Raw genomic sequence first — 23,917 nt, 5'->3', positions numbered from 1 at the left:
GTTTTGTCACTTTATTAGATTGAATGTTCTAATACTCTATCCAACTGATGATAGTAATAAAGTTCAAAGTGCAATTTTGCAAAGTTTTTCACCACCGTTAGCTCACTGAATAAACTACTCAAATGACAAATGAAGAAGCAGAAAAGAAAATGACCAATACCATGTGGGTAAGGAGTACCAGAGCCAGCGGCCTTCTAATTCAGAAAGCTAGGACTCAGTTGGGATGGAGGAGCAAAAGGGCAGAATCCATTCTGTTTAGCACATCAGTTTTTGTTCTGACTTCAAAGACAAAAGACATAAGGGCACTTGAGTTAGCAGAAGACTGTTAAAAAGTGTTTTAATTGTAGGTAAAGAAAAACTCTGAAATTTCTTAGGTCCCAATTGGTAACAGTAAGGAAAAAAAAGGGGGGGGGGCGCTGGGGATTTAGCTCAGCGGCAAAAGCGCCTGCCTTGCAAGCAGGCAGTCGTGAGTTCGATCCCTGGTACCGGTAAAAACGAAAAAGACAAAAAAAAAAAAAGCATCCCTAATGAGAAATGCAGGCAAGAGAAAATATATAAAATTTGGCAAATAATAGCAGATTAGACTTGTTTTAGCTAAGAGTCTTATCCACATTCATGATTAAAACACTTGATTTGTCTAAACTAACTTTTGAAATAATTAAGAAAACTGCTTATAGCTGGATTAATGGCTGAGGCATTAATGATTTGAAGTAACCCCTGAAATTCAACATCTGGCATACATAATAAAAAAACTGATTTATTCACTGAATACTGAGGTATTCTTGAGAAGTGATTTTAAGAATCAGAATAGGGACACTGATAGAACTGAACAGTGGTCATAAATCACAAGGACAACAAAGTGGCATTGAGCAGAAAAGTAAAGCAGTTGTCACACTATTGGGATAAGTAGAAGCAGATTAGATCTTGTGTTCTGTGGGATGAGGGACAGGCTCAGGAAAATTTGGCAGATGGGCCTCGCCTACTAGTAGTGATAGAGGCTCAGCCAGTGTGTTTGAGGCTCAGCCAGAGAGAACTGTGTTTCCATGCTATTTCCTCACCCAAGGGTTCTTCCATTGTATGATCTCCTGTAAATACATTGGCCTTGCCCTCTTTCAAGCTGTCAGAAAAGGAAAAAATTTTTAGAAAACAAGTCTATGCTCTCTGTCTAGATGAGCATTCCATAGTTATATCAGTTACTTCAAAACCAGAAGTATGAAAAGGTAGTGAAAATCTGATGTCAGTATTATATTAGATGTTTCCCTACAGCAACTCTGAAGGGGCCAAGTCCTGAGAAAGACTCCAGTTAAACATACTCCAATCTGAGAGATCTGATCTGGACAAAGCTGGCAAATGAAGTTGGTCAACAATGTAGGAAGGTTATGCAGGATGCAGTAGGTTTGAAGAAACTTATTTCTAACGTCCCATGGTAGGCATGACTACAGCAGGGGAGGAGAGAGTAGCATCCTCTTCTTTCCATTGAGAAGTGATGGTCTTTAGCTGTGTGTAGAACTGGATGCCCTAAAGAGAACAAGGAAAAGAGAGTGAATTAGCATGTACCTCTGGGAGACATCAGCATGCTTCTGAGACACTTAATTTAGCGTTGGAAGATGAATGCCATTCATGTTCCTATTCATAGGTACAATGAAAATCCACTATGGTGCTCATGTGATTCTTTCTGTCACTTAGTAAACAGCCAAATCCTCATCATCATTAATATTCTGAAATTAAAACTTTTCAACCAAGAGTATCAAAAGTGGAAAAATTGAGTAACATAGTCAAACTTGCAGATCATTTTATTTCAGAGCTAAATATCATATACCCTGCAGTCCACAGAATTTCTCAGATCCTGCCTCTCGGCTTACTGACTGAAGTTTAAACTTGAGCATTATCTGAGTGACACAATGCTCACCTCATAGCATTGCTGGAAGAAAATACCATGTAAAATTATCCTACCAAGTAACTCCTATTCAACAATTGTTATCTTTTATCCCACAAAGGAAAAGGAATAAAAGGCATGATACATGTTAGACCACTTTTGATAAGGTCTACATTCAGTGAGAATGAGCTCTACATTCAAAGGGCAAACTCAGAATATCTTACAATCTAAAGTAAATTTTGTTTGTTTTTGTTTTCTGAGACACGGTCTCACTATAAAGTTTAGGCTAGCCTTGAACTCACTATGTAGCCAAGGCTGGCCTGGAACTTGCAGTGATTCTCCTGCCTCAGCCACCTGAGTTTTAGTATTACAGGCATGCGCCACCACGCCTGGCTAAGTAAAATGAAACGAATTCGCTTCTAAATTACTCATGTGTGAGTCAAAAAAATACAGCAGGTTTAAGGTTTCTCTCTGTGTCTGTCTTTCTCCATATATAATTTTTGGGATGAGGTTTTACTGTGTTGTTCAGACTTCCCTCCTAGACTCAAATGATCCTTCTGCTTTAGCCTCCTGAGCAGCTGGAACAACAAGCATGTGCTACTTTGGCTTTTGTACATTATTCTGTAATAATAATACTTTCATATCTTCTTTCCAGAATGCAAAGTAGCAGCCATTAAGTTACCATACCATCTTAATCCCTTGGCCACATTATCATATCTGTTATGCAATTCTATTATAAATTGTAATCTTACTAATGTTTTTATTAACCTATAGAAGGGGAGGCCTATAAAATACATAATTTTTTAATGAAGGTTCCAAAGTAGTTGTGTGTTTTTTAGGTTGCACAGAACTGTTTGTTTAATAAATGCTTGGGTAGCCTGCTCTGGGCCAGGTACTACAAATAGGTAAACAATAATTACAATACAGTTAGTGTAGTAGTGCACACCTGTAATCCTGGGAAGCTGAGGCAGGAAGATTGCGATTTCAAGCCTAACGAAGATAGTTTATTTACTAAGTGAAACGTCTCAAAAAACAAAAGATTTCTTCTGAATTATAATATGATGAGGACTTCTTTTTTTAATTGAAAAAATTTGAAAAACATAAAAATACACATTAACATTTTATATATAGAACATTTTGATACATACATATATTGCATGATGTTTAAATAAGGTTAAACATAATGATCTCCCCAAATCATTTCTTTATGGTGAAAACTTCCAGAATCCTTCTCCTTTTTGCAATGTACAGTATACTCCTATTACCTACAGTCACACTGCTATGCAGTAACGCAGCAGAGCTTGCTCCTAGCTAACTGTAAGTTAGCCCCTGCGCTGATCACCCTTTCCCCATGTCTTCTCCTGCTTTCACCTTCCTGTGGTAACCACCATTCCCCTCTCACCTTTTGTGAGACCTGCTTAAATTCCACTTGAGTGAGATTATGTGCTGTGTGTTCTTTCTGTGCCTGGCTTATTCCGTTTCACCTGATAGTCTGATGAGGCTTCTTAACGTGGATTAAAGGGCCCTACAGTGACTTAGCTTCTGCCTCACTGACTTCATCTATTCTCAGTGTCCTCCTCATTTATGTACTGTGCTCCAGCTCATTTCTGCTGTTAACAGCCTGTTCCTGCCACAGGACATGTGCCTGCTGATGTATGTGGTGACAGTTATTCCTCAAAAGCATATGAAATGTACTTCTTTTACAGATGCAGAAGCTTGAGGCCTAAACTAGGGTATCTCCCAAGTCACAATGAAACCAAGCAATCTAGTTCCAGATCTGCAGTGTTTTTCTTTTCTTTTTTTATTGCTTGATTGACTTTGCAAGCATTGTTTTTCTTGTTCAGCACTATATTCATAATGCCAAGGATAGTGTTTGGTACAAAGAAAGTACTCAATAAACTTTTTTCTTTTTATGATGTAGGGAGAGTAAATCTAGTACCACACATGTTAGGCAAATACTTTGACATTGAACTACAACTGCAGCCCTTTAAAATTTTTATTTTATAGTTTGATTTTATTTATTCCATTTTAGCAATATTGGGGATTGAACCCAGGGTCTGTGTACTGAGCTATATCCCCAGACCTTTTTACTTTTTTTGAGACAAGATCTTGCTGTTACACAGTTGCCCAGTTTGAGCTGAAACCTGCACTGCTCCTGGGACTGCTGAGATTATGTGTGTGCTATCAGACCCAACACACTCATATTTTTTGTAAATAGCCAAGTGTAGTGGCACACAATTGTAATTTCAGTATTCTGGAAGACTGAGGCAAGAGGATCACAAGTTTAAGCCCAGCTTGATCAAGTTAGCAAGACTCTTATCTCAAAATAAAAAAATTTAAAAAGGGCTGGAGATGTAGCTCAGTACAGAGGCTTGAGCTTCATTCTTAGTACTGGGGAAAAAAAATTTTTTTTTAAACAACTATCCTAGGTGAAATATATGCAGTGGAAGCACAAGGAGCACACACCCAGCATCAGGGAAAGAGTTGGGGGGGGGGAATCATAGGGGAATTTTTCTGGAGGACTCTATTTTTTAAGCTGTGATGTGCCAGGGGAGGAGTTAGAGATGGAGAACAGTTATAGGCAGGGGAAATGACACATATAAAGGCTTGGAATTCCAGGTGCTCTTTCCTCAAACTGTTGCCTTGAAGTATTTAGGAAGAGGCAGTTTGGGCAAAAGTTTGTTAACTTCTTTTAATTAAAATTAGTTCAACTAATTTTTTCTAGGGGTCTTTCTGAGAAACCATGTAGAACAACATATGAGACCACAGAGCTGCTGACAAGCCTTTCTCGGCAGAATCCTTGCTCCTGAATGTATTCAAGAAATTTTCTCAAAGGGAAGAATGTTTAACTCAAGTTACCTGTTTGCCGTAGAAATTGGTGTCTCCTCTAAAGGAAGCTCGAGAGCCAGTGAATGAGAACATTGGCAAAGGCACTGGTATGGGGACATTGACCCCCACCTAAAGCAGAACAAATCCACATCAAATTCCAAGCAAAGAACACAGAGGACCCTGACTATGGATTCTCCATGTAGAAGCACAAAGACAATAAAAAGACTGATCTGATTTTTTTTTTTTAATTTCAGAACTTCATGAGTTTTTTTTTTTTAATTTGGTTTTTTTTTTTTTTTTTTTTTGAGAGAGACCCAATGAACTAGGTATCTTTTACCCCACAAACTTTTATTCTTGAAGGAGAAAATGGAGCACTGGGGAAAATTAAAGGGGCATCTTTAAACAAGCTGCAGTGATTGGTCACTACTTATTGTCTCTTAGCATGGTAAAGAGCTAGAAGAATTTTAAAAACCCCTAATCACAAACCTGTCCGACATCCACCTGGTGGGAATATTTCCGAGCAGTGGCTCCATTGGTGGTGAAGATGGCGGTTCCATTTCCATATGGGTTGTCATTTATAATCTTAATAGCTTCATCCAATGTTTCTGTCTCCAGGACCACAAGAACTGGGCCAAAAATCTCCTCTTTGTAACAGGTCATATTTGGCTACCAAGAGTGATATGTCCAGAAAGAAGTCAGCTTTTTGGATTCTGAATATTTTATGCTTATTTGGTTCTTTTACTGTCAAGCTGTTTACATGGACAGCTTGCGTATTTGCAGTCTGCTTCATATTAAATCTCTTATTTAAAAAAAGGTCCTCTCTGTGTTCCAGAATCTGGGCAACCAACATACAATAACTTGAAACTCCTGTTAATTATAATATACTCCCATTTCTAGTTCCCATGAAACATCAAAAGCCTCCTATTTAATACAAGTACTACTACTTCCATACAATTCTTATGTTACCAAAAAGTTACATAGAAGTTCATTTTAATAATTAAACATATATTAAATATACCAAGAGAAGTTTGTTTATAGGAATGCCATGCTAAATTTCCTATAACTAATAATTTTATCATTCACTTCTTTGCCTTCCAAGTACATTTGTACATTTTTACTTAGATACTGGGTCACACTTAAACAGTCAAAACATCCTCAGTACTGCATCTAGTCAGCTGTGTTGCTAATTAGTAGATTTTTTTTCTTTATGGTTCTATGGCAAGTGTTCAGTCCTAATTCATGATTATAGTGGGGATATATGAATTTCAAAAAAAACTTTCTACTCTCAACCTAGTCAAATATTAGCTGACTTTCAGAGTTTTGATAAATAAAAATTGACCAATGAATTCTTTTTGTAATTTTCTTGTGAAAAATACAGCTAACTTTTGGGTACAGAGTAGGTGTTCAATAAATCGTGGTGGACCTGTACTCCTAGCTGTGTGGAAGGCTGAGGCAGAAGCTGAGTTTGAGGCCAACTCAGGCAACTTAGCAAGATCTAGTCTCAGTAAACAGCTCAGTATTCCCTGGGCCCATTCCTCAGCAGTAGGGGAAGAAACTGGTAAATAACATATTGTTTGAGATACTGCGATAGCTCTGGGTGGGAGGAAGGAATGGGAAACAGAACTAAACAAGTAACCAAAGTAATGTAAGATAGTGGTTGGCTAACTGCCGCCTGTGGGCCAAATGTGGCTGGCTACCTGTACAGTCCACAGGTAAGGATGATTTCTACATTTTTCAGGGCTGAGAAAAATACCACAAGAATATTCCATGATGTAAAACTACATAAAATTCAAATGTATGTCCATAAATAAAGTTGTATTAGAACACAGCCACATGTTTATGGCTTGATTTTACACAACACATAGGAGTTGAGTAGTGTGGACAGAAACCATCTGCAATGATAGGGCGACATGGAGAGTGTGCTGAATACTGGTGTAGGGCAGAGCTCTGGCTGGGGGTCAGAAGAGGAGAGTTCATCAGATGCTAGGTAAAATACCTGAGCAATTGGTGGGGATTGTGATTTTAATAATTAAATGCCTTTGTTTATAAACTGGATGAAATTCCATAGCCTCTAAGGTGCCTTTGGCACTAATACTTATGAAATAAGAGTTGCTCACTTTGACATTTGAGATGATGGTTGGTCCAACAAAGTTACCATTTTCATAGCCTTTGACTTTAATATTTCGCCCATCCAGGAGGATGGTAGCTCCCTCCTTCGGCCCACTGCCAATCAGATTGCAGACTCGCTCTTTGGCCTGGGGGGTGATCAGAGGGCCGAGATCAGCTCCAGGCTGGTCTCCTACAAAAAGACATACGAGGATGGGTCTTTATTACCTTAAAATACGGCTGCTAGTCAGAGATGAATCTGAGTGACAGGTAATAGTTAGAGAGGCAATGGTAAGAGTAGACATGATTGTTCTCCCCTGGCCAAGGACAATGCGGAAACCAGGAGCGTCATGCCACTTCCTGCACAGATGCAGGACCTAGAGTTGCTAGGCAGGTGAGTACCTGCATTGACTCTCAGTTTCTTGGCACGCTCCACCAGCTCTGGCAGCCACTTGCTCGCTTCTCCTACGAGGATTGCTGTTGAAAGAGCCATGCACCGCTGACCTGCAGCCCCAAACGCTGCCCCAACCAGCTGGTTCAGTGTATTTTCCTTATTGGCGTCTGGCATGACTACCCCATGGTTTTTGGCTCCCTAAAGAAATAAAAAAGTTCATGGTTTTCCTTAATTAACCTGAAATACCAAAAGACAATTTAAGCAAGGACTAGAGAATTCATTTGTTGTTTTGCGGATGGACAAATTATTTTTAATACTGTTAGTGCTAATGTCTTAGTAAGATTGAGCAGGTCTCCACATTACTTTTCCTCCATTATCCAGTTGATAAGCTGATAGTTATCTTTGTATGTATTTATTGACCTTTTTTGTTTCCTTTTTTAATTTTGCAGACAGGGTTTCACTGTGTAGTTTAGGCTGGCCTCCAGCTCACTATGTACCCCAAGCTGGCCTTAAACTCATGGTGAGTCTCCTGCCTCAGCCTCCCAAGTGCTGGGATTATAGGCATGAACCATCATACCCAGCAATATGTATTTATTTAGATCAAAATTATTAGCTGGGTGTGGTGGCTCTCACCTATAATCCCACCACTTGGGAGGCTGAGGAGGACTGCTGCGAGTTCAAGGCCAGCCTGACCTTCAAGAGAGACCCTGTCTCAAAAAAAAAAAAAAAACAAAAAAAAAAAACCTATTACCACCAAAGGGAGGAAATAAAAAAACGCTAATCAAATTCAATCCAATAGGTTAAACGTTACATTCAGGAACAGAGGAAAATATCCTCCTTTTTCTTAAATTAGGAAAGAATTTGTTGTCTATTTGGGTTTCCAGTTAAATGAACAGTATAAACAAAAAACTGCCAAAAATAGTAAAGCCAGTAAACAGCTGAAAGTCAAAATACTGACTTGTTTTTATATGATACAGCTACATGTATGTCTTATCTATGTAGGATGATCAGTAAGTTTCCAGATAAGAATTCCATTAGCAGCATGAATAGATACCATGTCTGTTACTTCATCCCATTATGCACAATGTTGAACACAGAATATACTCAGTAAACAGTGAGTGGGAAAGACTTGTGTCAAATTAAACATATTCAATCATGAAATGTGGGCATATTCAAAAGCATTCAGAATATTATACCACAGTGATATATGTGCACCCATATTTATAACAGCACAATTTATAATTGCTACATCTTGGAAACAACCCAAATGCTCATCAACTGAGGAATGGATAAAAAAGATGGTATTTTTATTCAATGGAGTACTACTCAGCCATAAAGAAGGATAAGCTCAAGGCTTTTATAGGTAAATAAATGCCACTAGAGACCATACTAATAACTAAATCAGACTCACTTGTGTAAACATCATATTGTCTCCCTCATATAAGAAGCTGAAATTATTAATATGATAGTTAAGATAGTTATACTACTAATTTTTCTTAGTTCATTGAAGAGAAAGGTTTGTACTATCATTGGACAATTACATGCCAATATCTTGTACTCTGAGTAACCAATTTAAAGATAACAATATGCAATGTATTGAGCGGGGCGTGATGGCTCACGCCTGTAATCCCAGCACTCTCGAGGTTGAGGTGGGAGGATTGTTTCGAGTTCAAGACCAGCCTGGGCTACAAAGTGAGCTCAAGGCCAGCCTGAACTGCATAGCGAGGCCCCATCTCAAGACAAAACAAAAAACCAAAAAAAACCCCCCAATGTGCAGTGTATTAACCATTGTTACCCAATAATTATCTTGTACTGATTTTTTCTTTTTAAAAAAATCCAAAAATGTGGGCATATTATGAATTTTCTAAGTCTGTGCATAGGCTATCTCTTGTACAACAGGAAGGAAGAAAGACGAGATAGCTAAGCATGGAGCTACATGCCTACAATCCCGGCACTCTAGGAGGGCCAATTTAGCAATGTATGGGGTATTTTAAAAAAATTTTTTTAGACAGGGTTTCACTATGCAGTTCGGGCTCACCTTGAACTCACTTTGTAACCCAGGCTGATCTCAAATTTACAGTAAGCCTCCTGTCCCAGCCTCCCAAGTGCTGGGATTACAGGCATGTACAACCATAACCAACCAATTTAGCAAGACTTTGTCTCAAAGATTTTTTAAAAGGCTGGGGTTATAGCTCAGTGCAAAGGCCATAGCTTCAATACTGGAGAGATTGCGGTGGAGGTGGGGAGAAAGGCAAGACAGGTGCAACAGGATTTTATAGTTAGTATCTAAGAGTCTCAGCCTGGCATGGTAGCCCATGGCTGTAATCCCAGCTACTTGGAAGGCTGAAGCATGACAATCACAAAGACTTACCAGTATACTTTAGCAAGCAAGACCTTGATTCAAAATAAAAAATACAAATAAAAAGAGCCAGGATGTAGTCCAGTGATGGCATGCTTGCCTAGCATGCACGTGTGAAGATTCAATCCCTAGTGTCACACACACACACACACACACACACACACACACACACACACACACCCTCAACATTTGGCAAGGAACTAGAAAGAACAGTAAACCTACACACATATCATTAGGGATATTTAGCTTTTTCTGGTGCTTTAAATAGACTTACCTCTTAGGGAAGGTCATATCTTTGACATTAGTAGTTAGGATATTCCTTAAAAGAAGGAAAGATTAAGGGCTGGAAGCACGGTATAAAAGAAAAAATAGAACCAAAATCTGGCTGTTGCTACTGAAGCCTAAAGAATTTGACATCTTTGCGGAGGAATGTGCCCCGAGTCGCCAACATTTGTTGTATGTGATAAAAGGTGATCAGTGGGAGAGTAAAACTTACAAATTTCACGGCTAAGGGGAAGACAGTCAGGGTGAAATATGATTAAGAAACACTGGCAGTAGAGGGAAATAAGTGACTCCCTGCGGAGGGCCGTCCCTAGGTCATTTATTTTTTATTTAAAGAGAAAAAACCATAAAAAACATTTATACAGAATATCAGAACAAACTAATAGGGCCAGGGATTTAGCTCAGTGGCACAAGTGCCTGCCTGGCAAGCATGAGGTCGTGAGTTCGATCCCTGGTACTGCAAACAAACAAACAAAAAAACAGAACAAACTAATAGGAGATTACCAATGGTTAACATACTGTGTATTGTGTGGTATTATCTTTGGAAGAGTTGCTCAGATTACCAGATATAGGCATGAAAAATTGATCAAACAATGTAAGTACAAACCGTTCTTTTCAATGAACTAATAGAAATTAGTAGTGTAATTACCTTAGCTATCTTGTGTGTGACACACACACACACAAACACACATCCTAGGTCATTCAAATGCATATAACAAAGTTTGGGGGAAAGGGAGTAACACGTCACCATGTTGGCTTGAACCCTCTTGCCATGTCTTGACCCTCTCTCGAAGATGTACTCTCCTGCCTGGTTGGACCCCACAAAGCTGATTGCTTTGATGTCCGGATGATCACAAATAAAATTGACAGCTTTAAGAAGAAAATAAATGATTACCACAGTAAACAAATAGTCACAGTGTTCTCAAGATGACACGTTTTTCCCTTCCCCACTACAATGAATCAACTTTTCATACATTTGTTTTTCTCTACTGAATTCCCATTATGAGTTTTCTCATATTTATTTCTCTTAAACTCTTTACATTACTAATTCCATTTAACTTCTTCCTTTTCACTGTTTTTCTCATTAACTATTTCAGGATTTCCACTTGTAGTCTAACTCTGAAGACTATAACCACTATTGTCCTTTCAATATATGACCCTTTCTTTCTGTCCTTTCAGAATGTGATACATCCTCAATTGTTTCTGTGCAGTGAGACCCTCAGAGAGTACAGTGCCCTCCTGTGAGAAGTAAGGGGGCATAGTATTTACAGCAAGGACCAGTCAGGCCTGGTGGTACACGCTTGTAATCTCAACACATGGGAGGCTGAGGCAGAAAGACTACCATGAGTTTGAGGCCAGCCCAGGCTAGGTTGAACTCCAGAGCGCGACCCTGTCTAAATAAAACAAGCCACAAGTGCACACACATGCACCAATCAGTCTCCCTGGGTACATTCTGATGGATCCTAGTGTTAGGACTTATAGGCAAATTACTTTTATTATGCCTTAATTTTCTCATCTTTAAAATGGGAAACAATAGTACTGACCTTAAGTAATTGTCACAAAGATTATTGAGAAAAGAAAACTTTTTTCTTTACTAAGTTATTTACTTTTTGCTAAGGATCAAACCCAGAACCTTGTACATATTCAGTGAAGCACGTGTTCTACCAATGAGCTACACTCCCAACCATGTGAAGTAGAACTAGGAACAGTGCCTGAAACACAGAGGCACTACTTAAGTATTGGTTATTACATGAATTAAAAAGCCATCAGTTTCTCTGGTGTCTACAAATTCTTTCAGTTAAATTCCTCATGAATCCCCTCAACATTAAGACAAAACTTTTCTCTTTACTCTTATCTCTCTCTGGTCCTAATCCGTATCTCTGATGTCCCCATGAGCACACACAGGCAATTAAACAGTCAACACACATTACCTTCAGACATGGAGGTAACTGTTAGTAACTCCCTTTCTCTCTAGTTTTTGCATCCTAAAGTACCTAGTTACTACCCAGAACTTTGGTTTCTTGGTAGCCAGACTAAATAGCCACATGCAGAAGGGCACTTACCGTCATGCTTTCCGTGGATGATGTTCAGTGTTCCATCGGGGGCACCAGAATCCTGGAGCAACTTAGCAAGCAGCATAGTTGCTCCAGGGACTCGTTCTGATGGTTTCATTAGGAAAGTATTTCCACAAACCATGGCCATGGGAAACATCCAGAGGGGGATCATGGCAGGAAAATTAAATGGCGCGATGCCTGCACACACTCCCAGAGGCAGGCGGTAGGAATAAAGGTCCATGTCTTTGGTGATGGACGGCATGGTCTCCCCAAGCAGGAGAGATGTCACACTGCAGGCGTGTTCAACCACCTCTGGAACACAGAAGAAGTCAGGCTCCAGTACTCCACACTGAGTACTGAGTTTAGTTTTGTCATGCTCTGTGCAACCCTTAGAAGAGGGAGTGGCTCAGATCAAAGATGGGGAGAAACACTGATTTGTCTTTCCATGTGAAGAGGTTGTACAGAATGAGTTTCTCAGCCAGGAGTGGTGGCTCATGCCTGTGATCCCAGCATCTGAGAGGCTGATGCAGGAGGACCACAAGTTTGAGCCCAGCTTAAGCAACTTAGTGACTCAGTGAGCCCCTGTCTCAAAATAAAAAATAAAAAAGGGCTGGGGTTGTAGCTCATTGTGAAGGCCTGGGTTCAATTCCAAGTACTGAAAAAAAAGAAATCTCAGTATGGGGAAAAGACAGTGATATGTATATACCTACCAGATGATCATTTTAGTAAAATAAAAAATGAAATAAATTATTCTCAATAGTACTTGACAGGTATTGCCATTTTTAAAATAAGTATTAAAAAAGGTATGATGGTACCAAGTGTCATGGCACGTGCTTGTAATCCCAGAACTCTTGGAGGCCGAGGCAGGAGGATCACAAGTGCAAGACCAGTCTGGGCAATTTAGTGAGACTCTGTCCCAAAGTAAAAAATAAAAAGGACTGGGGATGTAGCTCAGTGGTGGTACTGTAGCACCCTTTGATCCCTAGTATTGCAAAAGAAAAAAAAAAGTATCATAGGATAGCAAAATCTGCAAAAAGCAGCAACCTCCCCATTCTGGGATCTCTGCCTCCGGTCATTTTTTTGCTCTTTCCCAAAACTCCCATGAGGGGCTCCCAGCTTACGAAGGCCTCGAAAGACATCTCCTTCAGCATCAGCTAGAGTCTTTCCTTGTTCCATTGTGATTAACCTGGCAATTTCTTTCTAGAGAGAAAACACGCAGATAGAAAATAATGCAAGGATATTTCTTATGTCATTCCTTCCTTTCTTCTTTCCCTCTTCCCTTCTCTCTCCCTCTCCTCCTCCTCCTTTCTCTCTCTTCTTCCCCCCTCCATGTCTTCCTCTCCCTTCCTCCCTCCGTACCTCCCTCCTTTCTTCCTTCTTTTTTTATTTATCTTTCTGGTGCTTGGGATTGAACCCAGAGCCAACATGTCCAGCATACACTCCACCACCAAGTTACATCCCTAGTCCCTGTGTTACTCCATTTAATTCTCTGTTAGCCAAGGAAGCACAAAACTGCAGGAGAAGAGAACCAGGGCGAGGGCCACGGTCAGTGTTGCCTGTTGTAGAGTTAGGGAGGGCACTGATAAGGTCTCTGGAGGAGTGACCAACTCTCCCTAGGCAACAGCGTGGAAAGTGGTACAATTTACATTTCATACCAAGTTTTCTTTAATTAGTTGTTGATAGCGGAGCAGGACCTGCTGCCGGCTTAACACTGATGTGTCTGCCCATGCGGGAAAAGCACGCTTGCAGGAGGCAATGGCCGCATCCATTTCAGCCTTGGTGGACTCAGGGACCCGACTGATAACCTCATTGGTGGCCTGTTGGGAAAAAGAAGCCATTCACGCCATGCCAGTGCCACCCTCTCTGTGTTCTGTCTGGTCACTGAAGCGGTACTATGTGCTTCATACTAAACGCCCAGGTCCTCACCTTTCACCGTATCCCCAAGATTCTAGGCTAGCAGTTTTAAGTTCTAAAGCTTTGCTTACTGGGTTGTGAATGTCAATCCATTTGTCACTTTTGGATTCAACAAATTTCCCATCAATGAAGAGTTTTACAGTTGGCTGGAAAAAAAAAAGAAACCAAAAGTTTACATTAATTGGTTGTTTTGCTTCCCTCTTTCATTTTTCCAAAGAAGGAGGAATTCAGGCTGATAACTGAGCCTCCTACTCTCTAGAAACATTACCAGTAGGGCTGGGCAAGGTGCAGGCCTGGAATCTCTCAGTTACTCGGGGTGGGGAGTGGGTGCTGAGGGAAGAAGATAGAAAGTCTAAGTCCAGCTGGGCAACTTAGCAAGACCCTATCTCAAAGCAAAAATGAAAAAGAAAAAAAAAAAAGCTGGAATGTAGCTCAGTGCCAGAGTGCATGCCTGCATCATTAGCACACATGAGGGCTTGGGATCAAACTCCAGTACTGAGAACAGCAAGGCAGTGTTACCAGTAAGGAGGGGATACACCTTATCCACACAATACGGTGCTTGTCTACAGGGCAGCATCTCAATATTGTGACCTAAGACCGGCAATTTCCCTGCTGTTCACCAAGTAAATGTCACGAGTGGACACACATTACTTGGGGAGCTCCCTCGCCCCCTCTTTCTCCCCCAGTAGTGAGGACTGAACGCAGGGTTTCTCCATCCCCAGTCCTTTTTATTTTAGGAGACAGAAATCTCAGTAAGTTGCCCAAGTGGAACTCAAACTTGTGATCCTTCTGCCTCAATCTCCCTCTGTGCTGGGATATAGGCAAGTGCCACCATGCCCAGCATCCCTGTGAAGTTTATATTTAAAAAGCAGCCACTCTGTGTTAACTCAGATTAGCCACTGATTTTTGTTGGACCCGCAGATTTTCTGTCACGCGACCACGTATCTGTTACTTTTATTTATTTATTTATTCATTATCTTTTTGAGGCAGGGTTTCACTATGTAGTTCAGGCTGGCCTTGAACTTGCAGCAATCCTCTTGCCTGCCTCTGCCTCCCAAGTGCTGGGATTATACACATGCAGTATCATGCTTGGCTTTTAAAGTATTTCTAGTCAGATGTCTCCTGTCCCTCCCGCCCCCCTTTTGGAAGTAGCTCCTTTCACTGACTTTTCCAAAAGGCCTATCTTTTTTTTTTTTTTTTTGGTACCAGGGATTGAACTCACAACCTTGCACTTACCAGGCAGGAACTTGTACCACTGAGCTAAACCCTGGCCCCAAAGAGGTCTATCTTACATGCTTTCTGGTTTTTTGTTTTTTGTTTTTTTAGGTACCAGAGATCAAACTCAAGACCTTGCACTTGCCAGGCAGACACTTGTGCCGCTGAGCTAAACCCCCCGACTCCTGTTACTCATAGCAGATTATCACAGACTATATAATTTATAAAGGAAAGAAGGTTATTTATCTCAGTGTTCTAAAGGCTCAACATCTAAGGCAAGGTAGCTGCATCGTGACACAGCAAAAGGTTGAAGGGGCCATAACCAAGAAAGTCATTAATTCTCTTAACAGCCTCATCATCTCATAGAAGTGCCGCTTCCCCATACTGCCACCATGGCAATCACATTTCAACTATACTCTGCAGGGGACAAACTATATTCAAGCTATTGCAGGGCTTGAGAACCAAAGACTGAAGCGTTACTGTGTGACTGTGTGTGTGTGCTTCTGTAGCAGAAGGTTTCAAGCAGCAGCCCTTGCTCAGGTACTGCAGATCAGATGGCTGGGAAAAACAAGTCGAAACGTTGTGAAGAAGACAACTGTACGGCAGGTTTAACCACACCTCTAAAAAACGCTGGGCATGGTGGTGTGTGCCTATAGTTCTAGCTAATTAGCTACTCAATGGGCTGAGGCAGGAGGGTCACTTGATCCCAAGAATTCAGGACCAGCCTAGGCAACATAGCAAGACTGTTAAAAAAAAAAGGTATTACTTTCTAGAGGCCATTTTTAGAGGTATTTTTAATGTAGTAAGTAAACAAGAAAAAACTATAAAAAATTTGTATTATTGAAAAACTGAAGTCATTGAACTGTTACATGAAGAAAGTATTACATAATTCAGGTTATATGTGCCTGATGGAGGACTATAATGCAGCCATTAAAAATCATAATTACAGTTGAGTGCAGTGACACATGTCTGTAATTCCAGTTACTTGAGCGGCTGAGGCAGGAGGATTATAAGTTCAGTGCCAGCCTCAGCAACTTGAGACCCTGTTTCAACATAAAAAGGGGTGGGGATATAGCTCAATAGTAGAGTATACCTGGGTTCAATCTCCAATACTATTATAAAATAAAACATGCACACATGCATCAGTGTTTACAACATAAGAGAAAATAATATTTCATAAGAAAAACAAGACATAATTTCATATATAGTATCTTCATAATAATACAAAGAAGAAAAGAAGATAGCCTGAAATTAACCAATTCCTTCTCAGAAGTAAAGCTTTAGTGCTAAATATACTCACCACTGAAGAAGAGAAGGAGGATGCTGGATACCAGACAGAGTTCACCTTGGAAGAAACCTGTGAGACAAAGATTTGATCAATGAGAGCAAAAAATGATTAAAAATTTAGTGAATGACTACTCTAAGCTCAACATTATACTACTACTGTATGCGCAAAAGAACTTGAGTGTTTATGCTCAAGGGTCATATAGTTATTTTAAAAAGGTATTAAACAATGAGACATAGAACAGTTTGAGGGCAAGACAAATCAAAATGATTGTGTCCAGTTAAGTTTTTAGGACAGTCTTGAGTCAAAAAAAATTTTTTTGGTCATATCGTATTTTCCTAATTTTTGGCCTAGAAAATATAATCACCATAAACCTAGCAATATGGAAGTGCTTAGTATGTTATGTAAGTGTTGAAGACAATATAATCACTATAATAAACTGTAATTAATATAGTACATAATCACTGGAAATATAAACAGTACTTAACTAAATGGGAGTATTATGCACACATATAAGTAACTGAATACCTACGTTCATAGCTACTGTATTTGTAACAGCTCGGAACTTGGAAATGACTCAGGGTCCACCCTTACATGGGTGAATAAGGAGACTGACGTACCTATCTAGGCACAGAGTACTACTTAACAGTACAAAGGAATGAAATGATACATGTAACATGGATAATTCTAATTATGGCAAGTGAAAGAAGCCACACATAATTCAAGATTATTTCACTTATATACTAGATGGTTTCATTTATATAAAAATTTGTAACTAATTTGTAGTATCAGAAAGCATAGTTGTTACCCAGGGATGATGGGGAAGATAGTAAGAGAGGAACTTTCTGGGTAATGGGTATGTTTTTTATCTTGATTGTGATGCTGATTTTTTTATTGGTATTGGGGATCGAACTCATAACCACGTGCTCGCAAGGCAGGCGCTTATGCTGCTGAGCCAAATCCCCAGCCCCCTATTGTGATGTTTTTGTTATGATGATGGTGACAGGTGTACACAAGCTTTAAAACTGATCAAATTATGCACTTTAAATATGTACTTATTATTTTATGTCAAATTTATTTCAATAAGGTACAGGTACCTTTAGTAAAAAAAAAAAAAACTGCCACAGTTACCTTTTAGAAAAAAATTGTGTGGTATTGGTAATATCTGATAAAATTGTGTAGTATAAGTTAAATCAGTGAGGGGGGAAGAAGGGTCAGTTACAATAATGTAACTCTTGAACTATAACTCTGAAAAACAGTTTGTATAGACGTTGCAGAAGTTGACTTAAGAAACATGAAAGCTGGGCCAGGAATGTAGCTCAGTAGCACAGTGCCTGCCTAGCAAGTACAAAGTCCTGAGGTTGATTCCAGGTACGAAAGAAAGAGAGAAAGAGAGAAAGAAAGAGAAAGAGACAGAGAGACAGAGAGAGAGAGAGAGAGAGAGAGAGAGAGACAGAGACAGAGACAGAGACAGAGACAGAGAGAGAAAGAGATACTGTCTGAAGAGATACTAGTATTAACCAAAGCACAAGAATTTGTGTGCACCCGCAGTGCTCTCTGCTGTAAAGGGTGCCGTGATGGGCTTTTGGGCCAACAGACAATCCTTCCAAATATCTAGTCTGCTTCCTCTCTCATTCCCCACAAAAACTAATCAGACCATCACTACTCTCCTAGAGGCTAGCAAGCCTTGTTTATAGCCGTGTTCCCAATGCCAATAAAGTACCTGATACATGGTAGGGTTCTAAAGCCAGTGTAGAACCTGGTACATGGTAGATGTTTAAACAAAGGAAGGTCCAGAGCAGTCTGCTTCCTACCTCAGATTAGGTCAGAAGCTCCTCTTTTGTAATTCCACAGCAGCTGGTATTTCCCCACTGAGGTTTATTTTTGGAGGCTACAATTGCTTAGGTAATTGTCATCTCAAAAGACTGAGTTCCAGGACAGATGACGTAGCCATTGAATCTGTTTAGTTCATGAGCTTTACAGTTACTACAATCAAGATTGTCCAGATGGAAAGTAACTAGAATGCAGTGGGGTGCTCACTAAATATTATCATATATGCTGATTTGCTTTTACTCTTCACTACTTCAAAACTTAACAATTCTCTTAAAAATTTCAACTCATGTTACTTCTATCACTTTGTTTTTCTTACTTCAGAGAAAACAGAAACAGTAGGGTGAGGGATGGGAATTTCTTCAACTTCTTATTGACCTTTTTTCCTTTGGTTTGTTTTTTGAGACAGGGTCTTGCTGTGTACTGTGGCTGGCCTTGAATTCACTATGGAGCCCAGGTCTTATGGCAACCCTCCTGCCTCAGCCCCTTATATTCTGGGATCATAGGTATGTGCCACCATCCCCAGTTTATTTTGGTTTTTGAGACAAGGTATCACTATGTAACCCAATTTGACCTCAAACTTGCCATTTATTATCCCAGGCTGCCTTTGAACTCATGATCCTCCTGCTTCAGCCTCCCAGTTGCTGGGATTACAGGCATGCACTTGTGCATCTAATGAAGTTTAACTTCTTCAATTTATTAGCAAACCTGAAAAAGTGACCTGCACCTGATGGAGGTGGCCAGCAAGCTGAAGGCAAAGTGAAGAGATACAGATGTGTCCAATGTCTATAGATTAAAGAAATCTAAAGCTAATCTCTGCCCCTGGGCTCTGAAGCCAACTTTTCATATCTTGACAGTTCCATCTATTATCCTTTCCTGTACCTTAAACCTTTATCTAACTTTCTAGGATATTACACTAAAATAAAATCCTTCCTCATATCTGAGACCCCTACTCTTTAACTACACTCTTCCTAAAAAGGTTCTGTTAAGTATCTTTATTTCATCATCTCCTGCTTCAATCTACTCCATCCTTCAGGGTCAACATCACTGTTTACCCTGTGCCTTTGTATGTCAGCAATATTTAACTTTCTTTTGATATTTTACAAGAGCTTGCAGTTAAGAGTTTGGACTTGGAATTTTCAATAGTGCTGAATCTGTTAAAACTTTGGCAATCCTTAGAGATGGACTAAATGCCTTTTGCATAAAGGAATATGCATGAGTTTTTTCCAGCGCAGGGGCAGAATGTCATTTTTTATATCTAGATGTTCCCTGAAAGTCTCATGTGCTCATTTGTGTGGATTTGGGGAAGTGACTGGGCCTTGGCGCTGTGGGTCACTGGGCGTGTGGCCTGGAAGGGTTTATCTCCTGCTCTAGCTCCTCTGCCTCTGCTATTATGTCCTGCCTTGGAGCTGCCTGAATATGGACTGAAACCTTTACAAACTGTGAGCTGAAATAAACTCCTTTGAGTTGTAGAGTGGAGCAGTTTGTCCCAGGAACAAGGAATGTGACTGAGACAACCAGTGACTCCCTCTCTGTATCCCATGGATTTTCCTCAGTCCTCCCTGCACTGGACCTCCCAGCAGGGGTGATGTGGCCACCTGTCTTCCTCCTGCGTGCCCTTTGCACTGTCTTTGGATGCCCTGGCATCTCTTCCTTTGTTTTGGCCATTTCTCTGCCACTTTTTCTGGTTTATCCTCTCCCACTTGGCCATTCATTCATTGTTCCTACGCTTTGTTTTCTTCTCAATCTGTGTATACTCCTTGGGTGATTTAATCAGCTCCCATGGGTTCTCTAGATCCCGATGATGGCCACATCTGCAGCTCGTAGACTCTTCCTCTTCAGGCAGCATCCAGATCACGTCCTCACATCTCTACTTCAGCACATGTTGGAAAAGCTGAACACTCCTCCTGCCAGGCTGCTCTGCCTTCTACAGCCCACTTAGCAGCAGCTTAGAGTGAAGCTCCTAAATGTCATGCTATTTCATCCCTCTCTTTCCTTGGTCAAACGAGCCCTGGCAACCTGTTTTCCTAGAAGTCTTGGACACACTACCGCTTTGCCATTACTCCACTCTACCATACTCTTTCTTGTCTGTCACCTGGACATCAATAATGGCTTCCTAATGGGCTCCCAGCCTCTAATCTTAAGCTTTTTTTTTTTTTTTTTTTTTTTTTTTAAGATGGAGTCTCCCTATACAAGTTCAGGCTGGCCTCAAACTTGGGGCAATCCTCATGCCTCAGCCTTCCTCTTAAGATTACAGGTGTGTACCACCACACCCAGCTTAAACTTTCTGAATGTAGTTTCCACTGGATAGAGGCTCCTTCTAAAACACAAATCTGGTCAAATCATTCCCTTGTTCAAAACCTTCCAATGAGGCTAAGAATGTAGTTCAGTGGTATTTGCCTAGTATGCATGAGGGTTAGCTAGGCTTCTTCCCTGCCACAACAAAACAAAACAATCTTCAGTGCCTTTCTACTCCTCTTGATGTTGCTTGGAAAACTCTATGTATTATTTTTCTAATTTCTATTTCTCTAATTTCTTTCTTTCTTTGGTATTGGGGCTTGAACAAGGCATGCTATATCACTGAGCTACATTCCCAGTCCTTTGTATTTTTTATTTTTAGACTTGCTAAGTCTAAAATGATCTTGCTAAGTTGTCCAAGCTCAGCTTGAACTTGTGATCCTCCTACCTTTGCTGCCCAAGTAGCTGAGTTTGCAGGTGTGTACCCTCATGCCTGGGGGCTCCTCCTGTGTCACAGTTTCTACTTTCCTCCTCGCTCTCTCTGTTGCAGCCACTCAGAATGTGTTTTGTGTTTTCTGCCCTGGCTTATGTTGGTCCCTCTTTGTTAGCACTGCGTGTCTTTCCCACCATTTAGGTCTCTACTTGGCCATCATTTGCCCTGGGAAGTCTCACTGTGTAGTTCCTAAAGCAGCTGAATTCCTCCATTCGTCATCTCACATTATGGAATAACAGTGTATTTATCTTTCTCTTTAGATCACTAGACCACTGTGTCCTCAGCTCCTAGCACGGTTCCTAGAATAGAGGAAGCACTCATCTGCAGAATGAAAGAATGAGTGGTCACCAAGCAACCATTTGATACTAATTTTGTTTCATGTAGGACAGGAGAGGCACTGATCAATCAACTTGAGCATTCTCGACCACTTATGTTGTGCATGCATGTGTATTACTGGGGAATTACATCTAGGGCCTTTGCACTGAGCTACATCCTCAGCCCTTTTAAAATACTTCTTATTTTGAGACAAGTTCTCATTATGTTGTCCAGCATTTGGGAGATTGAGGCAGAAGGATGTAGATCAGTGGTAAAACACTCCTGGAATCTATTCCCAGTACTACCCATCCCCCAAAGAAGAGGTGACGCTAGGACAAAAATAAATCTAAGTATGATTATGAAACTTGAAGTCCTTGTATCACATTATTGAGGCAAGTCAGTGAGTGTCTTTCAGACTGGTTTTCCTACTTCTGAATGAGAATAAATATCACAAGAACAGAGAGATTTTACGTATATTCTTGGTAACAGACAAGATAAGCTAAATAATTAAAACATGAACTTATATGTTTATAAATCATTTTTCTTTTTAATTGTTTTTTAGTAGTGAGGATTGAACCCAAGGAGTGCTGAGCTACCTCTTCTAGCCCTTTTAATTTTAAGACAGGATCTTACTAATTTTCCCAGGAGGGTCTTAAACTTGTAGTCCTCCTGCTTCAGCCTTCCACAGTACTACCACAACTACCAGGATTTAGGTGTTTTTTTTTTTAAGATAAGATCTTTCTATGTTATTCAGACTAGCCTCAAACTCTTGGTGGCAAGCAATCCTCTTACCTCCCAAGTAGCTGGGGCTGCAGGCCAGAGTTATCACACCTGGCTTAGACTATTTATTGAAGTTTCATGTTAGAGCAACTCCTAGTTGGCTATTATTTTTGGTCTTTTCTAAGTCAGTTCAAAGGTTTCAAATGAATTAAAAAAAAAACAGTGTCTGTCTCCAAACTACAAGAGAGATGTTTCTCCTTGGTACAAAGGACAAAATACTGTCTTAAGATTTTCAGTTTCTCACTCTGGTGAGAGTACAGGCTAATTTCAGTACAAGATTTCAAGAAGGAGTTGGCAGTGGAAAACATAAGATGGAAACTCTGTTTCCCTCCTACTAAAAAAATCCTAGAACAGAAACAGATCCCTGCAAGAGACAGGAGTGAAGCCAAACCAATCTAACTCCTCCTGCCCATTCTTCATACTGTCCCATTAAATAGCATATTCAAACACGAGCCTTTCCCAAGTCTGCCAAGAATCTTAAAAATGCATACATTTCTGCAAGAGAACCTACTGAAATCTGATAAATAATGATATTACTTAGCAGCACAGCAATATAGAAGTTCTGGGGCAGGATGTAACAAATAAGAAAGGCAATGTCATTTCTTGCAGGTTTGAGTGTCTTGCTAGAAGTAAATCTTGCCTCATATTCTATGTCCTTGCTAGGCTGTAAGCCACAGAGGAAAGGCTATATACAGGACTGGAGACTCAGGCATGCAGTTTCTGGAGCTCTACTGTTTTTCTTTAGGCTGGCTTCAGAGGGAACCGAGCAGAAGGTATATTGACCTTAAAGAGCTGACAGCGCGTGGGGTGAGAGTGGGGGGGGGCAGGGGTAATAATTTGGAACTTTGGGTCTTACTCAGCTCTCATTTTCTATCACCTGTTTTGGAAAGATGTTTAGTCCTTTGAACTACATAAAATATAGCAGTAGCTTAACGATGTGTCCTTATTTATCTCCAATCTAAACACTGTAACTTCATTGGAAGTTTAACTGAATGTTTTGGCAAGAAAGTTCAGAACTTGTAAAAATACAAAGAGCAAAACAGGCTGCTAGATGGTGAAAATCTATTTTAGGCTCCTAAGAGATTCAAAGTTCAACCATTGACCCTCGCCCCTCGCCCCCTGAAATAACCCTCCCCCTTCATCTTGCACTAAGAACTGAGAAGATGGCGGGTGTGTGTGTGTGCGCGTGCATCTGTGCGTGCGTGTGTGCATGTGTATGTGTAACAATTTGGACGCTCCCAGCAGGCGAATGAGCTCTAAAATAAGTGACCAAAAGGGGCGTTTCCAGGGAGAGGGAACTGGTTGGTGCAGAGGTGAAAGGGAAAGAGTGGTCGGACCGAGGTGACAGCAAGCAAGCAAGGGCTCAGCAGGATTGGAGGACAGTGAGCCAGAACCAGAAAATAGGAGGCTCAGGAGTGAAAGGGCAGAGGGCCAGGGTCGACAGTCCAGAGCTGCACCCAAGGCGAGGGACCGTAAGGAGTGAGAGTGGGACAGGGTCGGAGAGTCGGGTGGGCCAAGAACAGATTGGCCCAAAAGTCGGTCCTGCAAGTGCATGGCTCAGAGAGTGGGTGGAAAGGATCCATTGCTAGTTTCGGAGCCACCCTCACTCGCCTGCAGAATCCGCGCCCGCACCGCTGCCGCCGTCACCACCGCCGCCATGGCTCTCGACCGCCTCAGCTCGGTTCCCCTCACCTCCGCCACCAGTGCAGCCCAAGCTCCAAGCCTCGCCCACCATCCTGTTGGACCTCCTCATTGGGAAGCAGAACCATATTCTCTAGCCAATCACTCGAGCGAATATCTGACCCCACCCTCCTCACTGCTAGTTTTGGGGATATGTGATTGGCCAGAAGCAAGAGTCTTTGCCCCTTCTCACTTCAGCTAATTCTATTGGCGGAGATATGGAGCCGCCCCTAATGTGGGTACTCTATATTAAGCTCTAGGAGGACA

General features: G+C 40.8%; 2 protein-coding genes across 3 annotated transcripts in view; one reads left to right on the top strand and one right to left on the bottom strand.

Moving 5' to 3' along the window:
• Window positions 1-18,708, top strand: part of Bbof1 (basal body orientation factor 1) — a 54,472-nt gene extending 35,764 nt beyond the window's left edge. Inside the window, exon 11 of one of the 2 annotated variants that reach the window (XM_063241004.1) lies at window positions 18,554-18,708. In XM_063241004.1, coding sequence (XP_063097074.1) covers window positions 18,554-18,583 — 30 coding nt within the window. In that variant the 3' untranslated portion in view covers window positions 18,584-18,708. Of the gene's footprint in view, window positions 1-4,601; window positions 6,534-18,553 lie in introns of those variants that run through there. The other variant, XM_023566108.2, reaches the window with a different exon arrangement.
• On the bottom strand, window positions 738-23,741 carry Aldh6a1 (aldehyde dehydrogenase 6 family member A1). The gene is made up of 12 exons (XM_003472413.5): window positions 23,582-23,741; window positions 16,330-16,386; window positions 13,886-13,960; window positions 13,556-13,717; window positions 13,022-13,100; window positions 11,910-12,212; window positions 10,595-10,716; window positions 7,214-7,403; window positions 6,823-7,004; window positions 5,192-5,371; window positions 4,736-4,834; window positions 738-1,518 (listed from the first exon to the last, which is right to left on the bottom strand). The coding sequence occupies exons 1-12, from the start codon at window positions 23,627-23,629 to the stop codon at window positions 1,414-1,416; spliced, it is 1,602 nt and encodes a 533-aa protein (XP_003472461.1). The 5' UTR covers window positions 23,630-23,741; the 3' UTR covers window positions 738-1,413.
• Window positions 23,742-23,917: the final 176 nt, after the last annotated feature.

The sequence above is a fragment of the Cavia porcellus genome, unplaced genomic scaffold, assembly GCF_034190915.1.
Source record: "Cavia porcellus strain 051 isolate PalLab524CR breed Dunkin Hartley unplaced genomic scaffold, mCavPor4.1 scaffold_31, whole genome shotgun sequence".
In the NCBI taxonomy this organism is placed as follows: domain Eukaryota; kingdom Metazoa; phylum Chordata; class Mammalia; order Rodentia; family Caviidae; genus Cavia; species Cavia porcellus.
This window is presented reverse-complemented; position numbering and strand designations above follow the sequence as displayed.